Here is a 27,717-nt window from a genome sequence, read left to right as displayed (position 1 = left end):
GAAACCAAGGCAAGTGTAGTCAGCATAGTTAGCACTAGTCTAGAGGATACAAATTGGTTGTGTCATGCATAACTGCCCTTTCCACTCATCTCTGAGCAGACTGGACTTGAGTCTAGTCTTGTGCTCAGTTACAGAAAAATATCCTTTGTATCAGATGCACTTCTCATATTCATTTACCATGTAACTTACTGCACAGAGTGCCAGAAGTACAAGAATGCTTTCTTACATTCACAGTATCTGGTACTTCCATTTGTATTATAACTTCACTTGCAAATTGAACAATTGGAGAAACAAGCAGTATGTCTTGCCTTCACAAGCTCTGCTGAGGTTGCTGGCAGTCATTGTCTGTTTCATATAGCCATTTCACTAGTTTAAACCTTAAGTTGCTCAGTCTAAAATAATTAAATTAAAAACATAAACATAGTGAAAATGAGAACAGAATAAATTTAATTAAGCCTTCTGACAAGGGTATGCATATGTTTCAATTTTCTATAAACATTTTTTCTTTACATAAATTTTGACATCACATCGTAATTGGTTAATATTTTGTGAACTGTGCTCTTCTGTTTCATGTAGTGCTTCTAAGATGTCATTTCTGAAGTGTACATAATTTTTTAAGAGATCTGGTTTTGCAATCGTAAGCAGTTAGTCTTTCAGCTCCAGTGCTCCACTGTGATTTTAATTTATCAATCTGCTGTTCAGTGAAATGCTGTAGAAATACTTTAGAACCTAAACCTATCACTTATTCCCACACCTATCAATGTCAGTTTCTGTACTGCCAAAGCAAGTTAAATGACACTCCTGCAATGTATACAGTATCACTGATAAATTGGATAATCACATGTAGGGTTTGACATTAGTACCTTGAATACACTGAATTTAATTTAAGAGGCAGGACTCATTATTCTTGTACTAAGAAAAAAATACCATATGGACATCAAGAATTTCCCAGTCACTCTATACAATTAAAAGACACCTTGGAAAATGGTTAGGCCACTGGAAAGCTTTTCCATTACCTTTCTATGAAAAGCTCCTATAGGAAACAAAAGTAATTGGAGATTACTTCCAATGACAGAAAAATATTTTACAGTAGGAAAAGTCAGGCACATATTAAGTAGATTTACTCAGGTTTCTTTACGTATAAAAACTACTATTTTGTTTCTAAAAAGCACCAAGCTACCAGCGTTAAGCATAGACTGTCCCTGCAGGCACAGTAAGTAGTTTTTATTAGATGTAATTCTAATATTTGGCAATTAGCTACATAGAAAATTATTAGGCCTGAATTTCAAATTGAAATCCCTGCATCACTTGTGTTGCCTGGCAGTCATAAACAGCTCTCAGAACAGCTGATCCAAGTCTGAATATTGATCTTGATGTCTTTGGTATCCTCTGCTTCACAAGCTTTGCCTAATCCTCTCTAAGTAAGTGACTTAATTACCTGATTTTTTATGTGCAATTTAGAATATTTGCCTAAGTTTTGCCTAAAATTCAATTTGAAGAGTAAGTTCAACAGTTTTCCCAAAACACATTTCACTGGGAAAATAGATCTTGGGAAGGAGAGTGAGGGTAAAAAAGGGATGTATCTGAACATATGAAAAAATACAGGCTAATCATATTGCAAATAAATTCTGCTTAATGCCAGCAGAGATATACTTTAATGGAAAATGGAGTACAGTACATCAGCTATTTTGTGTATACATGTCTTACTTGGGTAAAAGCAGGACATGTACACATATCTTCAGATTAGATTTGCCAAAACCTTTTCAGTTTTGAAGAAACAAAATCTTCATTTATAGTACTGCATTCCTTGCTGTACTTTTTTAAACTCCATACTTCTCCCCCACCTCAGGGAAAAAAAAAAAAATATATATATATATATCTTGCACTTATTAGTGGAATGAACATATACATTTATTAATTTATGGTTACAAAAATTATTATTACAATTTATCAGTAATTGAAATGTATAAGGAGTAGGTTACGCTCAATCATTTCGCATTTGAGGATGAGTGGTAGGGGATTTGTTATGGTGGTTATTTTTGTTTCTAACTGTGTATCTATTTGCCTTCATAGCTACATTATGGAAATGAATGTAAAATACTTTTCTGCAATTAATTTTCCTCTCTGGATCCTTCTTTTTTGCTGTAAACCTCCAAGAATACATTGGTTGAAGGAATTGCTGGCAAAATTTGTTTTTTGAAAATAAGTATGTCAGCAAAAAGGAGGCTCTGAAGAATATTCTCTTTCTCTGCAGAACATGCAGCCTGAACTGCAAAAAGAAATCTTCCATTTCTACTATCATTCTCAGCCTTAACTAAAATCAAGTAATCTCTAAAGTAAAGGTGGGATTCAGCCCACCAATTTAATTCATGTCTTTAGGGAAAATAGGTAACTGTTCACAGAAAAGTGGCCTGAAATCTCCACCTTTTTTTTCCAATAGCTCATGAAAGGCATTGCCATCTGATTGATTTTTTAAAAGGTAAAGTTTCCAGTTCCTGATATTTATTCTCTAAATCATGTAGTTACCCTCATCCACTCCCTTTTTTTACATCACATCAGCTTAGACTGTCTCTTTTGCACTCACAGGAACAATTTCTAGCACTCTTTTTACACGACAAGAGAAATGATTTTACAAGTGACTGGAACACTAGTTTCAACCATTAAGTTGATATGTGCCTCCTAAAAGAGTTTGATTGAAGGAATATTGCTTTTGTATTTAATATTTTTACCCAGCCCTGACAACAGAAAAGCAATTGACAGTATAAATGGTGATAGCACTGTCAATTGAATTAAGATACATTATGCCCGGTTTGTCAGAATTTATGATTTACAAATAAATCTTTGTACCTGTGGAAAGAAAGAGATATTAGCTAAGGGCGACTCACATGCAAATAAGAAATTCTTGTTGCCATGAAAATATCAAAAGGTATTTCTGCTCTGTTCTGCATTAACTGTTCTAAAGTAGAATAAGTCCATTGCACTCAACAGTGTTTGGAGCTAAGTAAATTAAAACAAGATGTGATCATTAGTTTATTAAAGTATTTTGTGGGCATATAAAATATAACACAAGAAAGACTATACTGTGAGAATATATTTTTAACATACAGTATCATCGGATATTTAAAGACATAATAAAATCCATAGGTTGATTTCAAAGATGCCGAAGCATAATTTTGCATTTGACTGACACATGTGCAACTGCTGTTGTACGTAGGAAATTTGAATATGTACAGTATCATAACTCTGAAAATACATTGGGGTATCCTTTATTCTTCAGGCATACACAATTTAAAGCACATGTAGTAGTATTAAGTGAAACTGAAACACACAGTGCATACAAGATTGTCTTGAAGGTACTAAATCAGAAAAAAGAACCATGATTTTGGTTTAACAGAAACATACTTTGCTGATGAGTTTTCTTTTCCTCAGTGTGAACATTACAGTGTCTCTTACTGTTTTCTGTTTTAATAGCAGAAAAATGCACAGAGTTCTGTTGTTAATGTTGCAGAGATAGCATATGTTTGTGGGTAAGTAATCTGCCTATTTACAGTGCCATTAAGAAACTGCTGACTCCACTAGTTCACAGGCTCATTTAAACCTTTCTCTGCTTCCGACTTGCTGAGTATTTGCTATTCAAAACCATGTGAGTTATTTCCTGCAGCCTCTGTAACACAGGCTGTTGGGTTGCTAGGGAATAACTCTCAAGAGGTTAAGAGTCCTGCAGTCACCTTCATCTCAGTGCCACTTTTTATCTGTGCTAATTTTCTGCTTTGTGTTTTGTAGTGTGAACTATATAATATTGTGTTATACAGCGTGAATTTTTTGTGTTTTAGGTGTACAATTATGTGTGTAGATTGAGAGTTGTACTGTTCGCTTTTACAGTATAATCTCTTCAACATATTATTACAAATGAAACATCATCATTCAGCTTAAATAAAAAAAAAGGATGAAAAATAAAAATGTCAACTGAGATTGGTTGGAAAAGGAGATTTTTTAATTTTTTTTTTCTAGGTTATCCATTTGGGCTCTTTTCACTTTTGTTGGTTCATACCCCTGTCAATACACATGCAGAACAGCTGCTTCACAACCAAGAGAACTAGGAACTGCCTTTGTAAAACCTCACATCTCTAAGGGTCTCACATGACATCTTGCATCTGCGGACTGTTAACTCAGAAGTAATAGTGAAGGATGTGAAGAATGCTTAACCCCAGGAGTTGCATGTTGCCTCTGTTTTGTCTGTGCTGCCATAACTGCAGGTAGAATAACAGAAAGAGAGAGAAAAAGAGACCCAGATCATGGATATAAAGAAGAATGAATATTTTCAAAGTTTTAACCCACCCTCCTTTACCTGTCTTATTCAATGAGGGTCAACACCTACACATATGCTCCTGCAGGACTATTCCTATTTTATGCAATTTTAATAGAATCATAGAATCATAGAATTGCAGAATAGTTAGGATTGGAAAGGACCTTAAGATCATCTAGTTCCAACCCCCCTGCCATGGGCAGGGACACCTTACACTAGACCATTTCACCCAAGGCTCTGTCCAACCTGACTTTGGACACTGCCATGGATGGAGCATTTACCACTTCTTTGGGAAACCTGTTCCAGTTTGAACCCATTATCTGTTTTAGTTTTAACCCATTACGGCTTGTCCTATTGCTACAGTCACTGAAGAAGAGTCCCTCTCCAGAATCTCTGTAGGCTCCCTTCAAATACTGGAATGCTGCTGTGAGGTCTCCACACAGCCTTCTCTTCTGCAGGCTGGACAGACCCAACTTTCTCAGCCTGTGTTCATATGGGAGGTTCTCCAGCCCCCTTATCATCCTTATGGCCCTCCTCTGGACTTGTTCCAACAGTTCCATGTCCTTTTTATGCTCAGGACACCAGAACTGCACACAATACTCCATGTGGGGTCTCATGAGAGTGGAATAGAGGGGCAGGATCAGCTCCTTTAGCCTGCAATAGATAATAGATATAGCACAGAAGGATAAATGTCTTTCCTCCATGGCTGACACTTAAATTCCGTTAGCTTTCTTCAAGGAGACTAATGGTAAAGTGAAAAAGGAATTGAGCCACCTAGTCTGTTAAGAGCCCATAACTGCCCATCCATTTCTGCTGTTTCGGTGTGCTGTTCCTACCTTGAGGGTCAAGTAGCTGTGGCTACATCTTTGCCAGTTGTCCCAAGTGAGGAGGCCCTATACGTGCAGAACTGGCTCTTTCCCACTCCATATCCATGGTACTTCCACACAGAGATCCCAAATATTCTGCTGGGAAAGCAGATTCCCTCCCCACCTCCTGCTAGAGTCCCCAGCACCCATGTTGTAGGATATGGGACTTAACAGGGATGCCCTTGAATTGTGATGATTTCATTCAGAATAAACCCAGGCTAGAAGTGTAAGCAAATGTTATCTCATTAACTGTGCTATCAGGTTGCACTGTCAGAAGCTACAATATGTTTGTATCTTGTATCCAGCCAGAGAGGTGGATAAGATGGAAAAGTTGGAAAATGTTTACTGCAGCTAAAGCCATGTGTATGCCCATTTCAGAGACTGTCATGCAACATATAGAATACCTGCAGTTACCTCTTACTTCATTAGCAATGTATCCTACTGAACTAAAGCATGCAAAAATGCAAAGCACCTTAACTTTAAGATTAGAGGCAACATCTGTAGCAGAGCTGTTTAGACAGCTTCAGTTGTAAAACACTGTATGAAAACCACTTGGGTTTCTCCAGGTGAAAATTAAAGACATAATAACAGTATCAGATGATTCTGAAGCATGAAATATTTTTAAAATATAATATAAGCAACTCATAAGAATTAAAAAATATTCATACATTGCACTGCAATCTAATAATCAGATTTCAAAATGTGTTTCTACTTTTTTTGCTCTGGTCCACAGATAAACGTTATACCATGTGGGTTGACACTGTCATTTGCAAAGATGAAGGAACATAAAGAACTGAGTTTAGTTTCAAGACAGAAGTTACCTGAACATGGAACAGAGCAAAATAAATTCTTAAGTAAGGAGAGAAATAATTGGTTGACATACCCGAAAATCTTTCCTGCATTTTCCCTACCCAAAACACCCAGTGCCTGTGATAATCTTCATCTGAGGAATCTGTGACACTTTCCCAACCACTTGAGCCTCTCTCAAGCCTACTGACTTTTTTTCAGTAGCATAACCAGATCTCTGCCTGAGACTTAGAATCATAGAATCATAGAACAGTTAGGGTTGGAAAGGAATTTAAGATCAAGTAATCCCAGGCACTTAAAATCAAGCAATCCCAGGCACAGCTACAGGTTGGGCAGAGAAGAGATTCAGAGCAGCCCTGCGGAGAAGGACTTGGGGGTGCTGGTTGATGAGAAAATGAACATGAGCTGCCTTCAGTGTGCGCTTGCAGCCCAGAAAGTCAACCATATCCTGGGCTACATCAAAAGGAGGGTGACCAGCAGGTCGAAGGAGGTGATCCGGCCCTTTTACTCTGCTCTTGTGAGACCTCACTTCGAGTATTGTGTGCAGTTCCGGTGTCCCCAACATAAAAAGGACACGGAACTGTTGGAACAAATCCAGAGAAGGGCCACGAGGATGATCAGGGGACTGGAGAACCTCCCGTATGAAGACAGGCTGAGGAAGTTGGGGCTGTTCAGCCTGGAGAAGAAAAGGCTGCGTGGAGACCTCATAGCAGCATTCCAGTATCTGAAGGGATCCTATGAGGATGCTGGAGAGGGACTCTTCATTAGAGACAGTAGCGACAGGACAAGGGGTAACGGGTTAAAACTTAAACAGGGGAAGTTTAGGTTGGATATAAGAAGGAAATTCTTTCCTGTTAGGGTGGTGAGGCACTGGAATAGGTTGCCCAGGGAGGCTGTGAATGCTCCATCCCTGGCAGTGTTCAAGGCCAGGTTGGACGAGGCCTTGGGTGATATGATTTAGTGTAAGGTGTCCCTGCCCATGGCAGGGGGGTTGTAACTAGATGATGTTAAGGTCCTTTCCAACCCTAACTATTCTGTGATTCTATGATTCTATAAGTTCCAACTCACACTAAACTATGTCAACCAAGACACCGTCCAACCTAGTCTTGAACACTGCCAGGAATGGAGCATTCACAACTTCCCTGGGCAACCCATTCCAGTGCCTCACCACACTCACAGTAAAGAACTTCCTCCTTATATCTAATCTAAACTTACCCTGTTTAAGTTTGAACCCGTTACCCCTTGTCCTGTCACTACAGTCGCTAATGAAAAGTCACTCCCCAGCATCCCTATAGGCCCCCTTCAGATACTGGAATGCTGCTATGAGGTCTCCACACAGCCTTCTCTTCTCCAGGCTGAACAACTCCAACTTTCTCAGCCCGTCTTCATACGGGAGGTGCTCCACTCCCCTGATCATCCTTGTGGCCCTCCTCTGGACTTGTTCCAACAGTTCCATGTCCTTTTTATGTTGAGGACACCAGAACTGCACACAATACTCCAAGTGGAGTCTCACAAGAGCAGAGTAGAGGGGCAGGATCACCTCCTTCGACCTGCTGGTCATGCTCCTTTTAATGCAGCCCAGGATATGGTTGGCTTTCTGGGCTGCGAGCGCACACTGCCGGCTCATGTTGAGTTTCTCATTGACCATCACCCACAAGTCCTATTCCACAAGGCTGCTCTGAATCTCTTTTCTGCACAGCCTGTAGCTGTGCCTGGTATAGGACCTTGCACTTGCCTCTGTTGAACCTCATGAGGCTGGCATTGGCCCACCTGTCAAGCATGTCGAGGTCCTTCTGGATGACATCCCTTTCCCTCCAGCATATCAACCAAACCCCATAACTAAGTGTCATTGGCAAACTTGCTGAGAGTGCACTCAATCCCATGTCTCCAACAAAGATGTTGAACAGGACTGGTCCCAGCACCGATCCCTCAGGGACACCACTCCTCATCGGCCTCCCTTTGGACATTGAGCCATTGACCACAACACTTTGCTTGTGGCCATCCAGCCAATCCTTTAACCACCGAGTGATCCATCCATGAAATTGATTTCTCCAGTTTAGAGACAGGGATGTCATGTGGGACAGTGTTGAACGCTTTGCCCATGTCCAGGTAGATGACATCAACTGCTTTACCCCTGTCCATCAGTTCCATAGAGCCATCATAGAAGGCCACCAAATTGTTCAGGCAGGATTTCCCTTTAGTGAAGCCATGTTGGCTGTCACCAACCACCTGATTTTTTTTTATGTGCCCTGGCATGTTTTCTAGGAGAATCTGTTCTGTGGTCCTGCCAGGCACAGAGGTGAGACTGACTGGTCTGTAATTCCCTGGGTCATCCATTTTCCCCTTCTTGAAAGGGGGCATTATATTTCCCTTTTCCCAGTCATTGGGAACTTTATCTGACTGCCATGATTTTTCAAATATGAAGGACAGTGTCTTAGCAACTTCATTCGTCAGCTCTCTCAGGACCCGCAGATGGATTTCATCAAGTCTCATGGACTTGTGCATATTCAGAGTCCTAAGATGATCTCAAACCTGATCCTCTCCTACAGTGGTCCCAAGGTCTTCATTCTCACAGTCCCTGCGTCTGCCTTCCAAGACCTGTGTGGTGTGGTCATTTGCCAGTGAAGACCGAGGTAAATGAAAGGAAACTTTTCTCCCTTCCATGCCCTGTCAGTGCCATTATTCCCAAGGATGGATTTGAGCTGTCTCTGTCACTGCACCTGTAAGTGAAAAATAAGTTACATACTCTGAAAACCCAGTGAAGAGCCTGCAGTCCTTGTTGTGTCCCATGGACCAGGGTTGATTTGACACAGAAAACATAGCTGTCCTCCAGCCTTACTCTAGCTTGTGCAAAGTGAATTATTCTTCATCAGCATCATGATCTTCAACCTTGAGAAACTGAATTTATCTGGTCTTGATTCAAATTAAATTAATGTCACTCCGAGTGAATGGTTGTATGTGACAGGCCTTTTAAATTAAATCTTTTTTCTTCAAATTGTCTGTTATCTTCTACTTATAAACCAAAATTGAATATTAAGTATGGGCTTAGTGTAGCTATTAATCATTCAGCTAGATAAACCCACTAGCAAACTGTGAATAACTGTAAATAAAATAATAGCTTTGCTACATACTACATCTTAGTTCCATGTAGACTGGCTATAACAGACAAAACAAGAGCTGTTGCAAAGTGTAAGGAAAAATTTGCTAGTTTTGCATTAACGCAAGGTACACAAACATAATCACTATACAAGCTCTAATTATTATTACTTGTTATTTTGCTTACTCTGACACACACAGCTCACTTGCTGCTGGGTTCTAGATTCTCAGGGCTGTTTTATTTAATAAGAACTTCACATAAAATTAATATAGGGTTTTATTTTCTCAAATAGATTACCAACAGGACAGTTGACATTCTCACCTGGTGAGTCTAATGATACTTACTGCTGGTCCAGTATTATAAGGGTAATCAGTAAAACTTAAACTATCATTTCCACTTGGGCACTTGCATCCAAAGTAGATGTGGCAGAGGTGGAAATTGTCCCCTGACCTCCTTTGATGGATATTTTTGCCAGTTAGAGACAGGGGAAATTGCAAGCCTTCAAAATCAAAACACTGAGATGAAATGGCTATTGAAGTAATTTAAGCTTGTCAACTTTATTTTTTCGCCTTTTTTAGTGGTCAACCTCTGAAACATAGCAAAGGGAAGAAAAGGGGAAAGAGGCATTATGTGATTAAGAAAAGCAAAAAACTTGAGAATTCTTGACCCATTCTTCAAATTATGCACACACACAACACACCCCACCCCCCCCCCGAAGACATTTTGCTCAGTGTTCAAGAGCAGAAATTATCCACAAGTCAATTTCCTGTGAAGACAAGCTTTGTTAATGTGTAGCTACCATCGTTCATCTCCCTTTACATTCAGTGAATGTTTTCTTCTTCTTCTCTCTCCTTTCTACCTTTCTGCTTTCTTACCGAAATCTCCTTTTTTGTGATACTTCTTAATGCCTCTTACCTTTACTATTCATAATTGCCCTTCTCAGGCACGTGACTAACTTAGGGCTTGTGTTACTAGTCCTTCATCATGCAGAGTACAAATCCCTTGTGATTTATTAGCTCTTTGGTTCTATTTTCTTGAGTGTGTGAGACAAACAGACTACATTGCTATTTCTTCATCATACAGGTAGAAAGATGCTAATGGAATGCGAAATTAGGAAGATCAATCTAGGATTGACTTTGCAATTGACAGCTGAAAAATAGTTTTCCCTGGACCTTTGCAATTTCCTGCCTATATTTGTTTCCCTTGAAGGTGCCTGTCTTTTCCCAGATTGGTCTATATTTTCCTTTCTAAGCCTGAGAGGAAAAGCATCTCTATAACACTATTGCTTGCAGCATTCATTTCTTCTAACTTTTCTCCTTTTCTATTTATAAGGAAAGAAGATTTGGCGAACTCAAGGACCAGCAGTCCAATCCTTTTCATGTTTCTCATAAATCAAATTCATTGTATGGCAGCTCACCTATTCACACCTTTACCAATCTTTCATGTATTTAACATTCTTACTTGTCTACTGATTATGCTATGTTACCCCAGCAAAGGGCTTCAGTATTAAATGCTCCCTTCATTTGATCACTCAGAGAATTACACTATAATGATCCTCTAATTACAGAGCTGTCATGCTGTGTTAAATCCTTTCTGTATGTGCTGTCGACTGTTTACACTGTTCTGCATGTCCTGGATTTCACATTTCCAAATATATTACAGTGATAGCTGACAACAGCATTGACAAGCATAATGTACAGTGTATGGTTATGGAAAAGAAGGGAAAGGACTTTTAAAAAGGTCTCGGAAAGTGAGAGTAAGCCAATATTGCCACAGAAGTTTTAATCAATGTGTATATTTCTATAAACCAGTTCATTCCAGTTTATATTTCTATAAACCAGTTTTTCTGTGTTTCTCCACAGTGGTTATGTCTTTGATTATGATTACTACAGAGATGATTTCTACAATCGGTATGTGTGGTTATATTTTTGTACATCCTACACCATTTCCACTGTTTGTTTATAATGTAATCACATCATTTGGTTAGACAGGTCTGTTCTGATTTTACATATTATTAATTTCATTACTTCTATTGTGCATCAGTATAAGACTATTTGAATATATCACAAAGACAGAAGATTACCACCACCAAATGCATGCATGCACATTAAACAGTTCTTTTGGTCTTATCCTTCTCTAAGAGCTTTTGGGGCATTTTCTGTGCGGAACACTTCAGTGGTAGTTTAATTGCTCAGTGTTTATCCCTACAGAATTCTTCCAGTGGAACATACAGCAGCTGTAAAATTCTTCAGCATAGCATTCATATCTTTGTCTTTTCATCCATGTGTATGAAAAGATATGAAATGTATCCTGAAAAATATGTCTTCCAAGAATGTTTAGAAGGCTAAAAGGACCTTAAGAGAAAAAAAAAAACAAACAAACAAAAAAAACCACAATATGAATAGCGTATGTGTTTCTAAAGGAGGAAAAGAAGTGTGGATACCTGAGTAACTGGAGACTTGTTCTTTGGGTATATACACACAGTCTATTTTAGGACTATGGGAATTTATTCATTTATATGTAGCAGACTCACCACAACCCAGGGTTAACATGGATGACCACAGATAACCAACCCATGATCCAGCAGTGCTGTGTCTCTGCATTACAGCAGCCTGCCTTAACATAGGCCAAGTGAGTTAAAGGGGAACAAATTATTGCTTCACCACCCTCTTTTAATCTGAGATTTCTTTTATGTAAGGAAACGGATAATAGCAGGGGAGTGGTTTCTACCCTGAAGTTAAGGTATTATGCGCTATATATTTTTCTGCTTAGAAACTCTAGGAAAAATGTAGAAATATCTTTTTTTTTTTTTTTTTGGTGGGGGAGTGTGTTTTTATTTTGTTTTGGTTTGTTTTCCTGGAGTTGGTTTAATTTGAGCTATAAATTTTGGTTTTGTATGTTAATGACCATGCTCTTTTTGGACAGAGCTAAAAATAGCAGACTATAAACATTTGGAGTAAAAGCCATCAGTGTAGTTTAATCCTGCTTAGTCTAGCTTTGACAGTAGGAGCAGCTCATGCCTGTAAAAAGTTAACTTCCATAGGCTTATGTTTACTTTCCCCAAGGTTAATGCTCTGAATTCCATCAGTGTATTTTTATGTTTTTAAAAGAGTACTGTTTCTGATCTATGCCACCTGAATATTAAAGCTATACATCTTTAGTTTTTTTCCTAATTCTGTATGTTATGGGCAGTACAAATGAACAACTATAATGGTCAAATTTCCACAATAAAATACTTATGAGATATTAAAGATAGTTTCTGTAGAACTTGGTGTCTGTCTATCTATCTTGATGATTGTCTTGTTATGGAAAACCGCTGAGTGAAATGTGTCCATAAATCTATTTAATAGTGAAACTTTCTGATGTATAATTCTTTCAGGAGAGGAAGGTATGGGGGGTAAGAGAGCAGCTGCATGGTCCTGAGTTACCATCTGGGTTTAAACCAGAACAATATGATATACTGGAAGATAGAAAAAATCACCTTTGGAATAATAATAATAAAATAATAAAATAAAAACATAAATAATAGTAATAAAAAGTTCTGAAACATTCTTTCCAGTAATGTCAAATGGAGGTTGTGGCTAACCTCCAGATCATCCAATGTGATAAATGATGAGTGACAACAAATAATAATATCTATGTTAAAAGTCCCAAAAATATTTTAGTGTTCATCTTCATACATAATTGTTTAGTTATGCTCACAATGGCTAGAAACCACTTATTCAGCAAGAGTGTTCAAGGCCACAGGGTTCAAGTTCGCGGGGGTGACATGGTCTCTGTGACACATTTTCTAGGCAGCTATGGAAAATGAAGGAGCTGGTTATATTGCCTGTAGGATTATGGTACAGAGAACAGCGAGGATCCTGGGATTTAAGCGTTAGATATTTACTTGCCAGAAAACAGGCTAGAAGAGACTTAAGTTTGATTCTGCTTCCTGTTCAGCATGCAGTTAGAGTGTGGTGAGTGAATTACTGCTTCTTGGGTATCTGTTTTCAAATGTGTATCTATATGCCCAGCTGGGCAACAGTAGTCAGAATTGTTAAAAGTAAACATGCAGTTATAAATTTCCATAGTTACTAGTTGAAAGTATCATTTGAAAGAAACTTAAGAACATTTCATGAGAATGTTGCTTGTTCCTCTGCTTCAGTCTCTGAACGGGAAATCTTAATTTTCTGAACTTTCTTCTCCTGGCCTGCAGATGGAAAGCCCGTAGGTTTTTATTTTCCAAATATATATGTAGTTTTAATCACCTTTTCTACTGCCTTTATTTTCTTCTACGCAGGTTAGTCACCTGGTGATAACTGTGGGTTTAGGATTGGGTATTCTGTTTGGGAACACTAGTTCGTTTTGGTTCCAGGATGTCTTTTATTGACTGTAGTAGTTCTCTGAATATTTATTTGCTACAGTGGTGTTTGAACAAGACTTCTTTCTATTAAGCATGCTTGGGTGTTTTAGTCATCCTACATCAATTCATTCTTCAAAAAAGAGAGCATATGCTGGGACCTCTTTTCTATGCATTCAGAAGGACATACAGGTGCCTCACTATAAATGCTCTTTTGCTATTTCAGAAACTGCAAGGTATTTCTTTATGGCAATGTTTGGCTTCAGAAAAGTTCAAATTTTTTTCTGTCTTTAAAGATGGGAGGTAGAAAACTAGAATTTAAGCCATGCATGTAATAAAGGAGATGAAATGTCACCACAACAAAATGTATTGCTACTAGCTGTGTGCAATGAAATGTTGTGGATCTGTGGAAAGCAGGTTATGGATTTTCCATGCTGCAAATAACACGGTCCCATAACGCATCCCTCATTTAAATTATACAAAAAATTTGAGGTATGCACTGGTCTGTGACTGAAATCTAAATATGGCACTTAATGTGCATAGGTCCTTGAAATCTAATTTGACTGTGATCTAAAGTGATTAGTTTCAAAGGGTAATTTTCTCAAAGATAACATAAAAATTTTGTTGACAGGGCTTCCATGACTTGAAATCATATAAGGTTTTATGGAGTCCAACTGACTTTATTTTTCTAGGTTGTTTGATTACCACGGCCGTGTCCCCCCACCACCTCGTGCAGTAATTCCACTGAAACGTCCTCGTGTGGCTGTGACAACAACTCGCAGAGGCAAAGGGGTTTTCTCCATGAAAGGAGCATCACGATCCACCTCAAGTGGGGCTTCTTCCTCAGGATCCAAATGTGAGTTGCTCATTTCAGTTGGATATTATTGAAACAATGATCCTAGTAATTTCTGCAAGCAGACAGCTTCCATTATATAGCTCTGTTGCAGTTATTTCCTACCCTCAGCCTCTAGCTTGACAAGCTGGCTTAATTACTAAAGCTGACATGCCTTTCCTGCAAGTCAAAGAGCACACTGATGTAGGTTTTGAAGTAAATCCCATCAACGTTTGACCCATTTCCTTGGCCTCATTAGAAGCCTGTTTAAAATTTTCTATCATCCTGACTGCTTATACACCACAAGGTCTTGTGAACAGCTGATAATAAAGCAAAGCTATTAATCTTGTTATAAACAAAGGCACACTGATTTCTGTGGAGACTTGAGGGTTGTATGTGAGCTGGTGGGAAGAGGGCTGGGGGCATGGGGGTGGTTGGGTTGTGTGTCCTTTTTTTGCCAGATTCCTTTTAGGGTAGAAAGAGGCAAAGTGTCTTCGCCTGTTCTAAAGGGAATCCAAATCAGGTTTGGCAATTTGGGGTTATTCAACCCTTCTTTAGTGAGTTGGCCTTAGAAGAGCTGATAAACAATAAGCATTCCCTCCTCCATGCTGACCAAGAACCCCACTCCATAGTATGTCCTGGGAACTTCATCTTCCTCTTCGTGCATCTTTCAGCACCCACCTGTCTTCCCCTGCCCCTTATGTGGAGTGATACTGTCCTTGGAAGCGTCACTGGAAGAGGAAGAGAAAGATCAGGTAGGGATCAGATATTAGAAAGAATGAAGGGACTTCAATAAGACACTTGGAGTGCCAGACGGGCTAACAAAGCATCATACTAACAAAGCACAATCATGAAATAAGTGAATCCACCAACAGTGCACCTTACTGCAAAAGGGAATAATTATGGCATCGATATGAGCCAATTATATACTCTTAACATGCCCAAATCTCACACATTAGCATCTAACAAAGAAGATGGACCTCCAGTGAGCCCACTAATCTCCATTCTTGCTCCTATTGTATGAACTGATGGTATCAGAGACCTCCAAAGGAGAAATGCAATAAACATGCATGTGACTGAAAGAATGTAAATGCGATAAACAGAGCTAATGTTGTACACTGTGACATAAGAAGCTCAAGCAATTCCTTAGAAAGGATAATGTTCTGAGAAAGAAAGGCTCTGTTGTCTGTATAGCTGAATCACACACAAGTCTCCAGAGAATGAGCTGGCTATATGAACATTACCAGAGGCTGGAGCTTTGATAGTTAGCACACAGGAAGACATTTCAATTTAGGTCCAATATTATGGAGCTCACATGCAGCCTAAGAGGATGCTTGGGAGTAGCAACACTTCCTTTGTTCTCTGGATGATAGACATCTTCATACACATCTTGAACTAATCCACTGTTTATAGGTATTTTTTGTCTTTTCTCAATACTTTAAGTAATGAATTATGATGAACATTAATTATATTAATTTAAAAGAAAGCATACAGCTCAATATCTTTACTTTAGTAGACATAGAATTGAAATTGTTTCTATAGTCTTTTCCAGCCCTTGGGGCTTTGGGTTTTCACACAGTGAATCAAAGCTTTAGTAAGTATATGTACTTGCAGATACATTCATTAGATCTCCTTTTTTCATCCTTTACTGTTGTCTTATCCATATAAAAAACTAGTAGTATCAGTCATTCAATTCACTAATTTTCCTAAAGCATAGTCTAATAAGAATAGACTTTTTGGACTCACTTTTCCCTGAGAATGCAAATTATGTTTAGATAAGTTTTTTTTATATACATACTTCTCATTGTTCAGAATCAGAATAACTCAAAAATTCTTCTAGAGAGCTGAGGACCTTAGTATGTCCCAATAGATGTCAAGGAAATCTCTCACCCAGAAATCTGGGTTTTCATTGTAGTGAATGGGACAGAACATATAGCATTAGCATATAGATACCTGTTCCTCATAATAATCACCAAATTTGCTTTATTATTTATACTGCATTTCAGAAAATCTTCTGTAGTACCATGTGAAGATTTAAGTAATGCATAACATAGATTAGAGGAATCATCCCTAGTCTGAGTACCCACAGCCACTTGATATAAGACCTCCAAAACACTGTTATCACAACATGGCAAATGTTTTAGAAGCTGCAAATTATTTAATGAAAGTGAATTCAGGAGTCTAGAGATCCTAACAGACAGCATTATGCCCAGTAAAAGTATCCTTCTTTTTCAAGTGTGATGTGAACTCTAAAAATGTCAGTCTTGGAGAATCAAGTGACAAGATCCAGCTCTTTAACACTGAAAGGAGAGCTACAAGATGTATTGCTAAAAACATGGGCTGATGTTTTGACCTTTGTTGAGTTTCCACCCTCAGTTCTTTACAATGGCATTTGGCACACAACTGCAAAGACTTTATCGTGTTGGGATAAACTGCAGAAGTTTTTCTTTCTGCATACAGCACACCTTTAAAAGGAGTCAGACACATAGTATACAGACTTTCATGCTTGAATTCCACATAGAATTACTTCCCTTTTTGTCAAATCCAACCAACCCATCATAAAAGTAAAAACACAATTTTGTTGACTTGGACAGGAATATAATCAGCTTAATGTAAGATGTTTATCAGAGAAACAACTGAACCAGTCCCTTGGGGGCTTCAAGTTGGAAAATAAAGAACATGGTTTGGGGCTTCTTTTGCTATTTTCTTGGAAAAGTTGGCTATATTGAAATATGGGGTGAAGCAATTTAATATTTTGTTGCTCCTTACTCTGTACTGCTAATCTGAACCCCTTGAACTAATGCCCTGTTGATTCTACTTGTAATTTGTTGCTAATTGAATAAAGGATCTATTCAATAAGAAGAAACATAGTGGAAAAGAACCTATTTTAGGGTTTAATGAAATTCAGTACCATAAAAGAGTTTAATTGCATGTTCAGAATTAACTATATCAAAATAGCATTGCCTATGATTGAAAGATTTCACCTCCAAATAGCAAAACTCTCATCAGATTACACCCCCTAATACACTTTCAAGATTTAAGCAGAAATATCATAGTCATAACTGTTCTCATAGCTGTTCTCCACTCAGACTGGATTCAGAAAATGAACCCATACATGAAGTATTAAAGGTCAGAGAGACCCTCTCAGTGTAATTACCAGGATTAGAGGGACTCACTTCTGAAAACCAGCAATCCAAAACCAAGTTTGCTGTGGCACAAAGCAAAGATGCTGTAAAAACATAATACCAAAAATGCCTTGCTTACTGATGACTACGTCTGCAAAAATAATGTCTGCCAGTGCAGTAAATTCTTGTTCTACCAAGAAGTTACAATGTGTTTGAAGTATGCTTCCAAAACACAAAATGACTTTATTTCTTTCCTGAATATATAATTTTCCAAAGACCAATTGACAACATTTTGTTTTATTCTTAACTTCAAAGACCAGAAAAAAAATTATCAGCCTTTTTACATTATTTAAAGTAACTCACAAAATGAAACATTTTGATGTGGAAACTACACACAGTAGTTCTTCACATTAATGGTATGAAGCAGCAGATGCAGATTGCTGGTTAGAACTGGAAAAAAATCTGTCAATATACAAATCGAAGATCTTGGGATATGCACTTTTACTCTACACATCTAAAACAGGAGGAAAACACTAATCAAATTCTTTTTTTTATGCCCTGTGTGTTTGAGATTAAGGAATAGACCCTTAAGATGTTACAATATGTCCTGAACTGTGCCTTTAAATTGATTCATTCTGACTCATTTAAATTTAACTTCATTAGCTAACCCATTTTTCAGTGAAATCTAAAGTAATGTAATATGATAAAGTATTTTATATTAAACACGAAGGTTTAGACAAAAATACACGACATTTCAAAAAAATCTAAATCATGCTTTGTGGATGAATCAATTTGTAGTTATGGCAAAAAACGTTTCACAAATTTAGCTGTAATTCAACACTAGCCCTTTCATTTCTAAAAATGTGATTGACCTCAATTTTAAGTCTCTTGTTTTCAGCCGGATGCAGTTTGTCTCCTTTGGTGCTACATGCTTCAATGAAGGATGCATTCTGGAAGGCCTTTGCACTTCCAGCAGAGGGCTGGAAAGGGTCACTGATTCTAATTCATTACTGTTGCAAGTAGGCACATCATCTAATCCTTTAAACTCCAATTTAAAGCTAGTTAGGGTTTGTTTTCTGTCTCTGTTTCTTTAATTTCCTGCTTAAATTTTCTTATTGCTTGTTCATATCCATTTGTTGCTTTAGCTTTAAAATTTTGTTTCCTTTTGCCTTCTTTTGTCTCAGGCAAACAAGCAAAACTCTTCTGTCACACTACAGGCTTTCTATTCTTATACTCATCTTCATGGCCCCACTCCCCACACACAACAGAACTCAGTGGTTCAACCTGTTTGCATCATTCCAGATGCAGATATCGCCAGGTCTTTGTAAAATGTCATTGTACTTCTTCATCTTTAGCCATACATCATTTGAGACATCATAACACTGCATTTTCTTTCTTATGGCTACATTGTAGTGCAGCCTGTTGTCAACCTGAGATTACAGATACACCCAAGGATAATTCTGTCACTGTCTTTTTTTGCTGAGCAGCTTCAATGTTGGAGTTCTGCTGTTAGTCAAGTGTGAGACATTTTTTCAGTGCAATTACATTGCATCTTTTTTCAGCGGTAGCAAGCCTTAAAATCACCTAACCCCTCCTTCCATTCCAGTTCACGTTGAATAGATACCTTCCAATTTCATGTCATCAGCAAAATTAACCTGTTTATTTACTTTTTGGCATCAAAGTCAAAAATTTGTTGGATACTTAGCCATTCTGATGCCAGTGTTTGGGGAATTTCATTAGTAATTTCTTTCTTTTCCAACACGTGCATTTCTGTCACCTGCTGGCTTTTGCTTATCTGCTAATAGGAAAAAAAAAATGCAGTAAGCTACTTTTTTTTTTCTATTCTATTACTCAAAAGCAGATGAACAGATATTTGGATTCATGCAGATTTGCTTTTTTGTTTATCAGTTGCTTTATTTCTTGACTGAAGAAAAAAAAACTGTGATATTTAAAGGATCATTTATATACTCAAAGGAGGACACTTGAAGTACAGCATATACAGTTTTTACATTTTTTGTCATAAATAGCCTAAAGTTCTTCCCAAGCTTTCTATTATAGAATCACAGAATGGTCGAGTGGGTCAAATGGGGCAGAATCTAGCTGGAGGTCTGTGACTAGTGAAGTCCCTCAGGGGTCGGTGCTGGGACCAGTGCTGTTTAATATTTTCATCAACTACCTGAATGAAGGAACTGAGTGTACCCTCAGCAAGTTTGCTGATGATACTAAACTGGGAGGAGTGGCTGACACACCAGAGGGCTGTGCCGCCATTCAGCGAGACCTGGACAGGCTGGAGAGTTGGGCGGGGAGAAACTTGATGAAATTCAACAAGGGCAAGTGTAGAGTCTTGCATATGGGGAAGAGCAACCCCATGTACCAGCACAGGTTGGGGGCTGACCTGCTGGACGGTAGTGAAGGGGAAAGGGACCTGGGGTTCCTGGTGGATGGAGCATGACCATGAGCCAGCAATGTGCCCTTGTGGCCAAGAAGGCCAATGGCATCCTAGGGTGCATTAGAAAGGGTGTGGTTAGTAGGTCAAGAGAGGTTCTCCTCCCCCTCTACTCTGCCTTGGTGAGGCCGCATCTGGAATATTGTGTCCAGTTCTGGGCCCCTCAGTTCAAGGAGGACAGGGAATTGCTTGAAAGAGTCCAGCGCAGAGCTACAAAGATGATAAAGGGAATGGAACATTTCTCTTATGAGGAGAGGCTGAGGGAGCTGGGTCTCTTTAGCTTGGAGGAGACTCAGGGGTGACCTCATCAATGTTTACAAATATGTAAAGGGTGAGTGTCAGGATGACGGAGCTAGGTTTTTTTCAGTGATGTCCAGTGATAGAACAAGGGGCAATGGGTGTAAACTGGAGCATAGGAGGTTCCATGTGAACATCAGGAAAAAATTCTTACTGTGAGAGTGACAGATCACTGGAACAGGTTGCCCAGGGGGGTTGTGGAGTCTTCTACGTTGGAGATATTCAAGGCCCGCCTGGACAAGTTCCTGTGTAATGCACTCTAGGTTACCCTGCTCTTGCAGGGGGGTTGGACTAGATGATCTTTTGAAGTCCCTTCCAACCCTTGGGATTCTGAGATTCTGTGAGTTTGGAAGGGACCTCTGGAGTTCACCTGGTCCAACTGCCCTGACTAAGCAGGACCATCTACAGCAAGTTTACAGGGTTGTACTCAGGCATCTTTTGAATATCCCTAAATGTTGAAACTCCACAGCCTCTCTGTGTGACCCGTGCAAGCATTTGACCACCCACACAGGGAAAAAAGGAAAAAAAAAAAAAAGCAGCTTTTTCTTGTGTTTAGATGGTACTTCCCATGCTTTAATTTGTGCCAATTATCTTTCATGTGGTAGTGGACACTATTGAGAAGAGTCTTTGTCTTCATTCCTTCTTGTACCAGGGAGCCCAGAACTGGACACAATGCTTCAGATGTCACCTCAGAAGTGCTGTGTTGAGGGGTGTGCTGGTTTTGGCTGGGGTAGAATTAATATTCTTCATAGTAGCTAGTACGGGGCTATGTTTTGGATTCATGCTGAAAAAAAAAGTGTTGATAACTGACAGGTATTTCAGTTATTGCTGAGCAGTGCTTACAAAGAGTCAAGTCCTTCCTCTACTCCTCATAGCACCCTGCCAGTGAGCAGGCTGGGAGTGCACAAAATGTTGGGAAGGGACACAGCTGGGACAGTTGGCCCAGACTGACCAAAGAAACATCCCATCCCATATAGCATCTTGCTCAACAATAAACTAGTGAGGAGGTTGGCTAGGGGCTGCTGCTCAGGGACTGGCTGGGCATTGATCAGTTGGTGGTGAGAAACATATTTCACTGGCATCAGTTGTTTTTCTTTGGGTTTATTTCTCTCTGCTATTTTCCTTTTCATTACATTATTCTAATAAGTAATAGTAGTAATAGCAGTAGTAGTAGTATATTTCAACTATTAAACTCTTCTTATCTCAGCTCTTAAGTTTTCTCACTTTTCCCCTTCCAATTTTCCTCTCCCCATCCTGCTGGAGGGGGGGGGGGGGGAGGGGTGCTGAGTTTAGGGAGTGAGGAAGCAGCTGTGTATTGCTTAGCTGCCACATATGGTTAAACCATGACAATATGCTGGCAACATTCCTCCTAATGCAGCCTAGGATGCTGTCGTGGTTTAAACCCAGTCAGGCAATTCGTTCACTCACTTCCCCCCCACCTTCTTGCCCTCCCCCTGCTCCTGGAGGGACGGAGAGGAGAGTCAAAAAGAATGCAAATCCCACGGGTTGAGGTAAGTACAGTTTAGTAACTAAGGTATAACTGCTACCACCAATGATAATAATGATAAAGGAAATAACAAGGGAAGAGAATACAACACCTCATCACCAGCCAACCCATAACTCCCCCCCAAGGCCTGACCAAGCTCTGACCGATACCTCCTCCAACCCTGCAGTCTCCCAGCCCTTCCGGCTCACTCCCAGTTACATCCTGGGCATGACGTGCTGTGGTATGGAATACCTCTTTGGCTAGCTTGGGTCAGGTGTCCTGTCTCTGCTTCCTCCCGGCTTCCCCTCCTCCCTGGCAGAGCATGAGCCTCACAAAGTCCTTGGTCAGACTAAAACATCGCTATCAGCTCTGTTCCCAAGCCGAAAGTCAAAACACTGCACTGCACCAGCTAGCAAGAAGGAGAAACATGACTGCTACTGCTGAACCCAGGACAGATGCTGACAGCCTTCTTTGTCACAAGGGTGTATTTTTCCCATCAGGACACTTCATAACTTGTCTTTAGCAATCGCTGATTACTACAGAAAATACCTACAGTATAACTGAGAGTGGAATTTCTCTAGAAGAATGATTTAGAAGGCTTGTACAATTCCTGCAAGTTAAGACAATGAGCACCTTAAAAAATTACATTGTCACAATGTTGGAAACAGGGTGAAAATTTTCAACTTCTGCAGATTTGTTGGAATTTTTCCCTTTTTTTCTTTCAGTTCCTTTTAGTATTAACTTGAAGTGACTGACTGTATGATGGAATCTCCTCATTAAATGTGAATGATAAGTTACACATTCAGTCGCCACAGCTTGAGGAAAAGGTTTTGGCATAGGGGAATTTTGCAAGTTAGCAATAAGGCTCCTCGGTCATTTATAGCATCTTTGTTTGTTATTGAATCCTCACTGTTGTGCCGGTGTTCCCTCGGTACAGTCTTCTTTCTAAACTTATTTCTCACTGAGACACCACAGGGAAACCCTTGTGAAGGGGTTTCAAGTCAAACCTCAGCTGAACAGTAATCCTATGTATATGCCTTTTTCACTATCGAACTCAGAAGTGCAAATGTTTTCTGCTTTGCTTTCTATACTGGGAACAAATACCATTAGATCCTTTCAGCGTCACTTCTCACTTCTGATCTTTTACCCTTGGCAAGCCTGCTACTTGCCTTTCAAGGGAGCACCTCTAACATAACAGCTTGGCCACACGGAATGTGTTGCCAACTGGCTTCATAGTGGAGCAAACACTTAGCGTTCCCCATTGGACAGATTCATGCTATTTCACCCTGTTATCTGCACAGCCTTGCTAATCCAGCATGGACCAGCCAGTGCCCCTGGGGAAGCAGTAACCTTCTAAATATACAGTTGTCAGAATCTTAGCATTTTGTTACAGATCTGGTGGATAGGACAGTGACCCGTTATTTCTCTAAGAACACTTTAAAGCCTTGCTCTATAAATATACAGAATAATAACATCAAATACTGTACAGCATATAAAGGTCTAGCACTAAGGTTACTTTTAAGCTTAGTTCTTTAAGTCCTACCATTCATTTAATATACCAGAGGTTTCAGACTATGACAGTGTGAGATATACAATTTCTTAATGCACATAATTAAGCAAGTTCATTACCACATGTAGCAACTTACTGCTTTTAGCTGACTTGTTATAACTATAATGCACACAGTCCAAACTCTAAGATAAAAAGCCTTGGTTTCAACCTCAGTGAATGTACTCCAAGTTTGCAATAAGGATGATTTTGATGCAAACACATACTCATTTACTATCACTGAAGCATGAAGTAACTTGCCTGCACACTTCATCATAAGATTTTGACTATCTGATAAAAAATACCGATGAGACACCATGATGAGACACATGCCCAATAATTAATAAACAGGACTAATATGGCAAGTTACAGCCAGGACACCCTTTGGACAGAAAAGGAACATGTCCTTTCCTATGGCAGAACATCCCTTTTCCCAGTCTCTGGATATACACACCAAGTCAATGCACACCCTCCTTCTGCAGTGGTAAGGATGGAGGAGTAACACTTCCATTGCCAGTCCCTCGCAGTTTAAGGTGATAGTCCAGTTCTTCCTAAAAGAGTTGTAGGAGTGACAGTTGTGTTACCCGCTCTTGACCTTTACAAATTACTTTAATCTCCCATGCTAGCACAGGTTTCACATTTTCTCCCCTGGGCCTTTTCAACATGATATCTTAGCACAGACAGGGCAAGTGGATTTGTTTGGACTGTCTTCTGAGCATAAAAATATATCTTGATCATGTCATAAGGTCATTTATGAGGACTGCAGAGCTGTTTCTTCTGAAGACAAAATACCACCAAGTCAGGTCCTCCTTCTTGTGTTAGACAATGAGAGAGCAATGATGCACATAAATTAAAGAGTAATGCAATGCAGCACAACACAGATTTGGAAACTTCAGCACTTCATTTATAGTCAATGCCTCCATGTCACTGGATGCGATCATAAAAATAAGTATTTTTATATGATATCCATAGCTGGGAAAAGTACAAGAAACTACCAGAACTGAAAGCTTTTGAAGCAATAATACTTAGAACCTATTGCAATGAAGCTGTTGACTGGAACGTAACATTGCATTCCTGGCTGCCCTAGAATTTATGTTACTATTCACACTTGTTGAAAAATAACTACTACTACTGTGAGGGAACTTTTTATTATTGTCTCTGTTATTACAAAATAGTCCAGCAAAATAGCATTGCAAGATTGTGAACTGTCTGTCATATTTGAATCACTCTTTCATTACAGGCTTTTTTTCAGTAACAGCTACTTGGAAATACTAAGAATGCCCTTGAGACATTTTCCTGAAATGCTTATTACAAAGCAATATACCTCACATAATCTCTTGCAATTAGGGCTTAGAACTCTGTGATTTCCTAGGATTCACCATTTTTAACTAACACTGTTCATTTTAAAAGTTAAATCAATAAAAGGTGTCCCTGCCCACAGCAGGGGGGTTGGAACTAGAGGATCTTAAGGTCCTTTCCAACCCTAACTGTTCCATGATTCTATGATTCTAAAAATACTGACAGAAATGAGACAGTAGATTTTGGGTACTACAGAGGAAAGAAAAGAAACATATTTTGTTCAGGAGGGACTACAAATATAGTTTGTTTCATGTTTTACATCTTTGCTCTCTTTCCACAGTGAAATCAGATGAGTTGCAAACAATCAAGAAGGAATTAACCCAAATCAAAACAAAAATTGACTCCTTGCTAGGGAGACTGGAAAAGATTGAAAAGCAGCAAAAAGCTGAAGCAGGTAGGTGAAAGCAATTTGTAGTCAAATGAATTAAATTAGAGCCTAGTTATTAGTCAGACAGACCAAAGAGAATGCAATCCTTTCAGAAATTTTGTTACATAATGGAGGTCTAAAGCAAGGTAAATTAATTCTCAGGTAGAATTATTGGGAGGATAAACTTATATTATTCACAGAGCATGCAACATAATTTCAAGAATTGTTTTGTACTGTGCAGTAGAAAAATTAAAAAAAAAAAAAGAAAAGGAAATAAAAGTTCTTAGTAGATGTTCTGGAAAAAAAATGTCACTAAAAAATGACTGGAGAGATTTAAGTTAAAGGTTGTTGACTCCGAGGATGTTGTGCTATCCACATTCAGAATTGTAAAATGGTCTATACCAGGAATTATTGCCTGGGCAATAGTCACAAGTTGCAGCAAGGGAAATTCCTGTTTGATATAAGGAAAAGAAGTGCAACTAAGCAGAATAGCAGGTTTCCCAGAGATAAAGTGGCTGTTCCAGCCTTGCAAGCATTCAGAACTCCAAAAGTCCATGGACTTGGACCAAACTTTGAGTTTGGCCCTGCTTTGAAGAGCGGTTGGACTTGAAGACTCCAGAGATCCCTTCCAACCCAAACTGTTGTGTGAAGCTGTGGCGTCTCTATAAAACCAGCAACATGTCAAGGTCAGCTTTTCTCTGGCTTGAAATGTTTTGTTTTGAGGCGAACCTTGGGAATGAGAAAATCCAGCACTACTTTTTAATTTAATCAGTATCTATTTCTGTCATTACAGCGGTCATTTTGTTAGATGAATGATCTCACCTGGCAGCGCTTTAAAGCTCTGCTTAGTACTTACAAGGGATTTATGAGTTTGTATTTTCACCACAGCATATATAAAAAACAATCTCAGTTCTTACCACTGTCTATGGTATTTCTTTAGTTATTTCCTTATAAATCACTGTATATCCCTGTACAGGAGCTGTGTACTAGCAAGCTGATTTTGATGAGAGTTAGCTGGGAAAAGGAAACCTTTTTTCATGAAAAATCTCAAAGTTTCTTTTTTTTCTCCCTTCATTCTCTGATGAAAACTTTTTATGTGTTTTGTGTGAAATATGTGAAGGAAATTCTGCCTCATAATCCACAGCTGCCTGGGTGTCTGAACATCAGATTTGTGTCCCTTGCATAACTCAAATCCATTATGTGATAACTGATCACATAAGTTATGTGATATATGTCATATCACACTGAATTATGTGGTATGTGATAAGCCAGAAAGACCCAACAGGACACAAAGAGAGTTCCATCAAGACTATCTAAGACATTTGTGGGAATTAGCAGTTTAGCTTCTTGCACATGATGCAGGCAAAATAGATATTTAGATCTGAATCCCTCCTGTTCCCAAGTGCCTGCCCTATTTCCTGATCTGTTGTGGAAGTACCTCTCTGAACCTTCTCTCACATTTAGAAGTAGCTCTAATGAACATCTTCCTACGGCAGAGCACTACAGAAAAATATTTTGTGGTTAACAAATAAAAAAAAACTAAATAAGCAAACAAGTAAAAAAAATCACAAGCAAAACAAAACAGAAAACCAAAACCAGCTCTGAAAAACCCTCTGCCTTTTATTTACAGTAATTTTCTAAGTTGATAGACAAGAACCAATACCTCAGCTGTTATAGTTTATCCCATAAAATAAGCTGAGTGCTTTTTTGCAAGTCTAAGGTAAACCATTAGTACAGAATGTGATTATCTCTTTCAGGAAAACCATGCACAATATGTATTCATTATATTTTGTTTTGTACTTTATGCAAGTTAGATAAAAGTTGGTATAATCAGTGAAGATGTAATTGCAAGGCACTCCTTTGAATCACTTGTGTACTGAAATGCTCTGAGATGGTGCATCCCTACTTCAGGTAGCTTTTATATAAAATCCATTACTATGCAAAACAACCTGCATCTTATTGTACTTTGATATCCAATTTTCATTTTTGCTAAAGGACTGTATTGAACTCACTTAAATAGAAATCAGCTCAAAGAGGGAAAAGTTGATTTGTATTGAATCATACTATTATGCCTTTTGAAGACAAGCATTGAATAATATCCTCAGAGATTAAAAACTGATTTCAAATTGTTGATGTTTTAAAACATCAGGTGCAGAACTAGTCCCCCATATTTCTTTTCCCATAAGAGGGTATGAGGAGAAAAAACACCTCAGAGAGACCAGTAAGCGTGGATCCTCATTTACACCTCCTGAGCTGATAAAGAGGGTTATGCAGCCTGGGTGATTAGTCTGCAGATGATTGCTTCCTCAGCTTAAAGAGAAAGCTACATTAGTAGCTAAACTATTTCATTTACGGTGTCAGATGTGTGATGATTTTGTTCCTTCTCTATGATTTCACAATATTATTTCTTACTTTCCTCTGCCAGAAGGTGCGGCCTCATTAGACTGGGATCAGAGAGAGGATCTATGTCTCATTTGCACACAACAAAAAACTGAGACATCATCTTGCCCTTTTGGTTTTTAAGTTTGCATCTCTTTCAGAAAAAATATTTAATTATGAATCTTAACAGTTATACATTTGGAAGAATGTGATACATTAAGCAGACAAGCGGGACAAGTTCAGTGCATACATTGGTTACTGTTCTACACCTGTGTGAAAACTTCTTATAGCTGATGTTCTATCTTTTACTATTAAGTGACCACTCTAGTAGGGGGCTATAGATAAAAGGATTTCCTCTATACACAGAAACTTCAGGAATAGCTTCTTTGTAAAAATCTGAATTACGAACCCAGGGATAAGAATGTGTTATGATGTGAATATATATATATATATATATATATA

The 27,717-nt window shown here is 38.8% G+C and overlaps 1 protein-coding gene across 9 annotated transcripts in view; it reads left to right on the top strand.

Moving 5' to 3' along the window:
• RALYL (RALY RNA binding protein like) overlaps positions 1 to 27,717 on the top strand; it is a 391,262-nt gene that overhangs the window by 341,755 nt on the left and 21,790 nt on the right. For 5 of the 9 annotated variants that reach the window (XM_061448228.1, XM_061448222.1, XM_061448224.1 and 2 more), the window contains 4 exons: positions 10,939 to 10,986; positions 14,111 to 14,274; positions 14,925 to 15,005; positions 24,790 to 24,903. In XM_061448228.1, coding sequence (XP_061304212.1) covers positions 10,939 to 10,986; positions 14,111 to 14,274; positions 14,925 to 15,005; positions 24,790 to 24,903 — 407 coding nt within the window. The remainder of the gene's footprint in view (positions 1 to 10,938; positions 10,987 to 14,110; positions 14,275 to 14,924; positions 15,006 to 24,789; positions 24,904 to 27,717) is intronic. The other 4 variants (XM_061448229.1, XM_061448227.1, XM_061448223.1 and 1 more) reach the window with 2 other exon arrangements.

This window comes from Pezoporus flaviventris, unplaced genomic scaffold (genome assembly GCF_033815535.1).
Source record: "Pezoporus flaviventris isolate CSIRO_AGI_PZ_B2104156 unplaced genomic scaffold, CSIRO_AGI_Pfla_v1 ptg000007l, whole genome shotgun sequence".
In the NCBI taxonomy this organism is placed as follows: Eukaryota; Metazoa; Chordata; class Aves; order Psittaciformes; family Psittacidae; genus Pezoporus; species Pezoporus flaviventris.
Note: the sequence above shows the minus strand (reverse complement) of the source record. Positions and strands in the feature narration are given on the sequence as shown.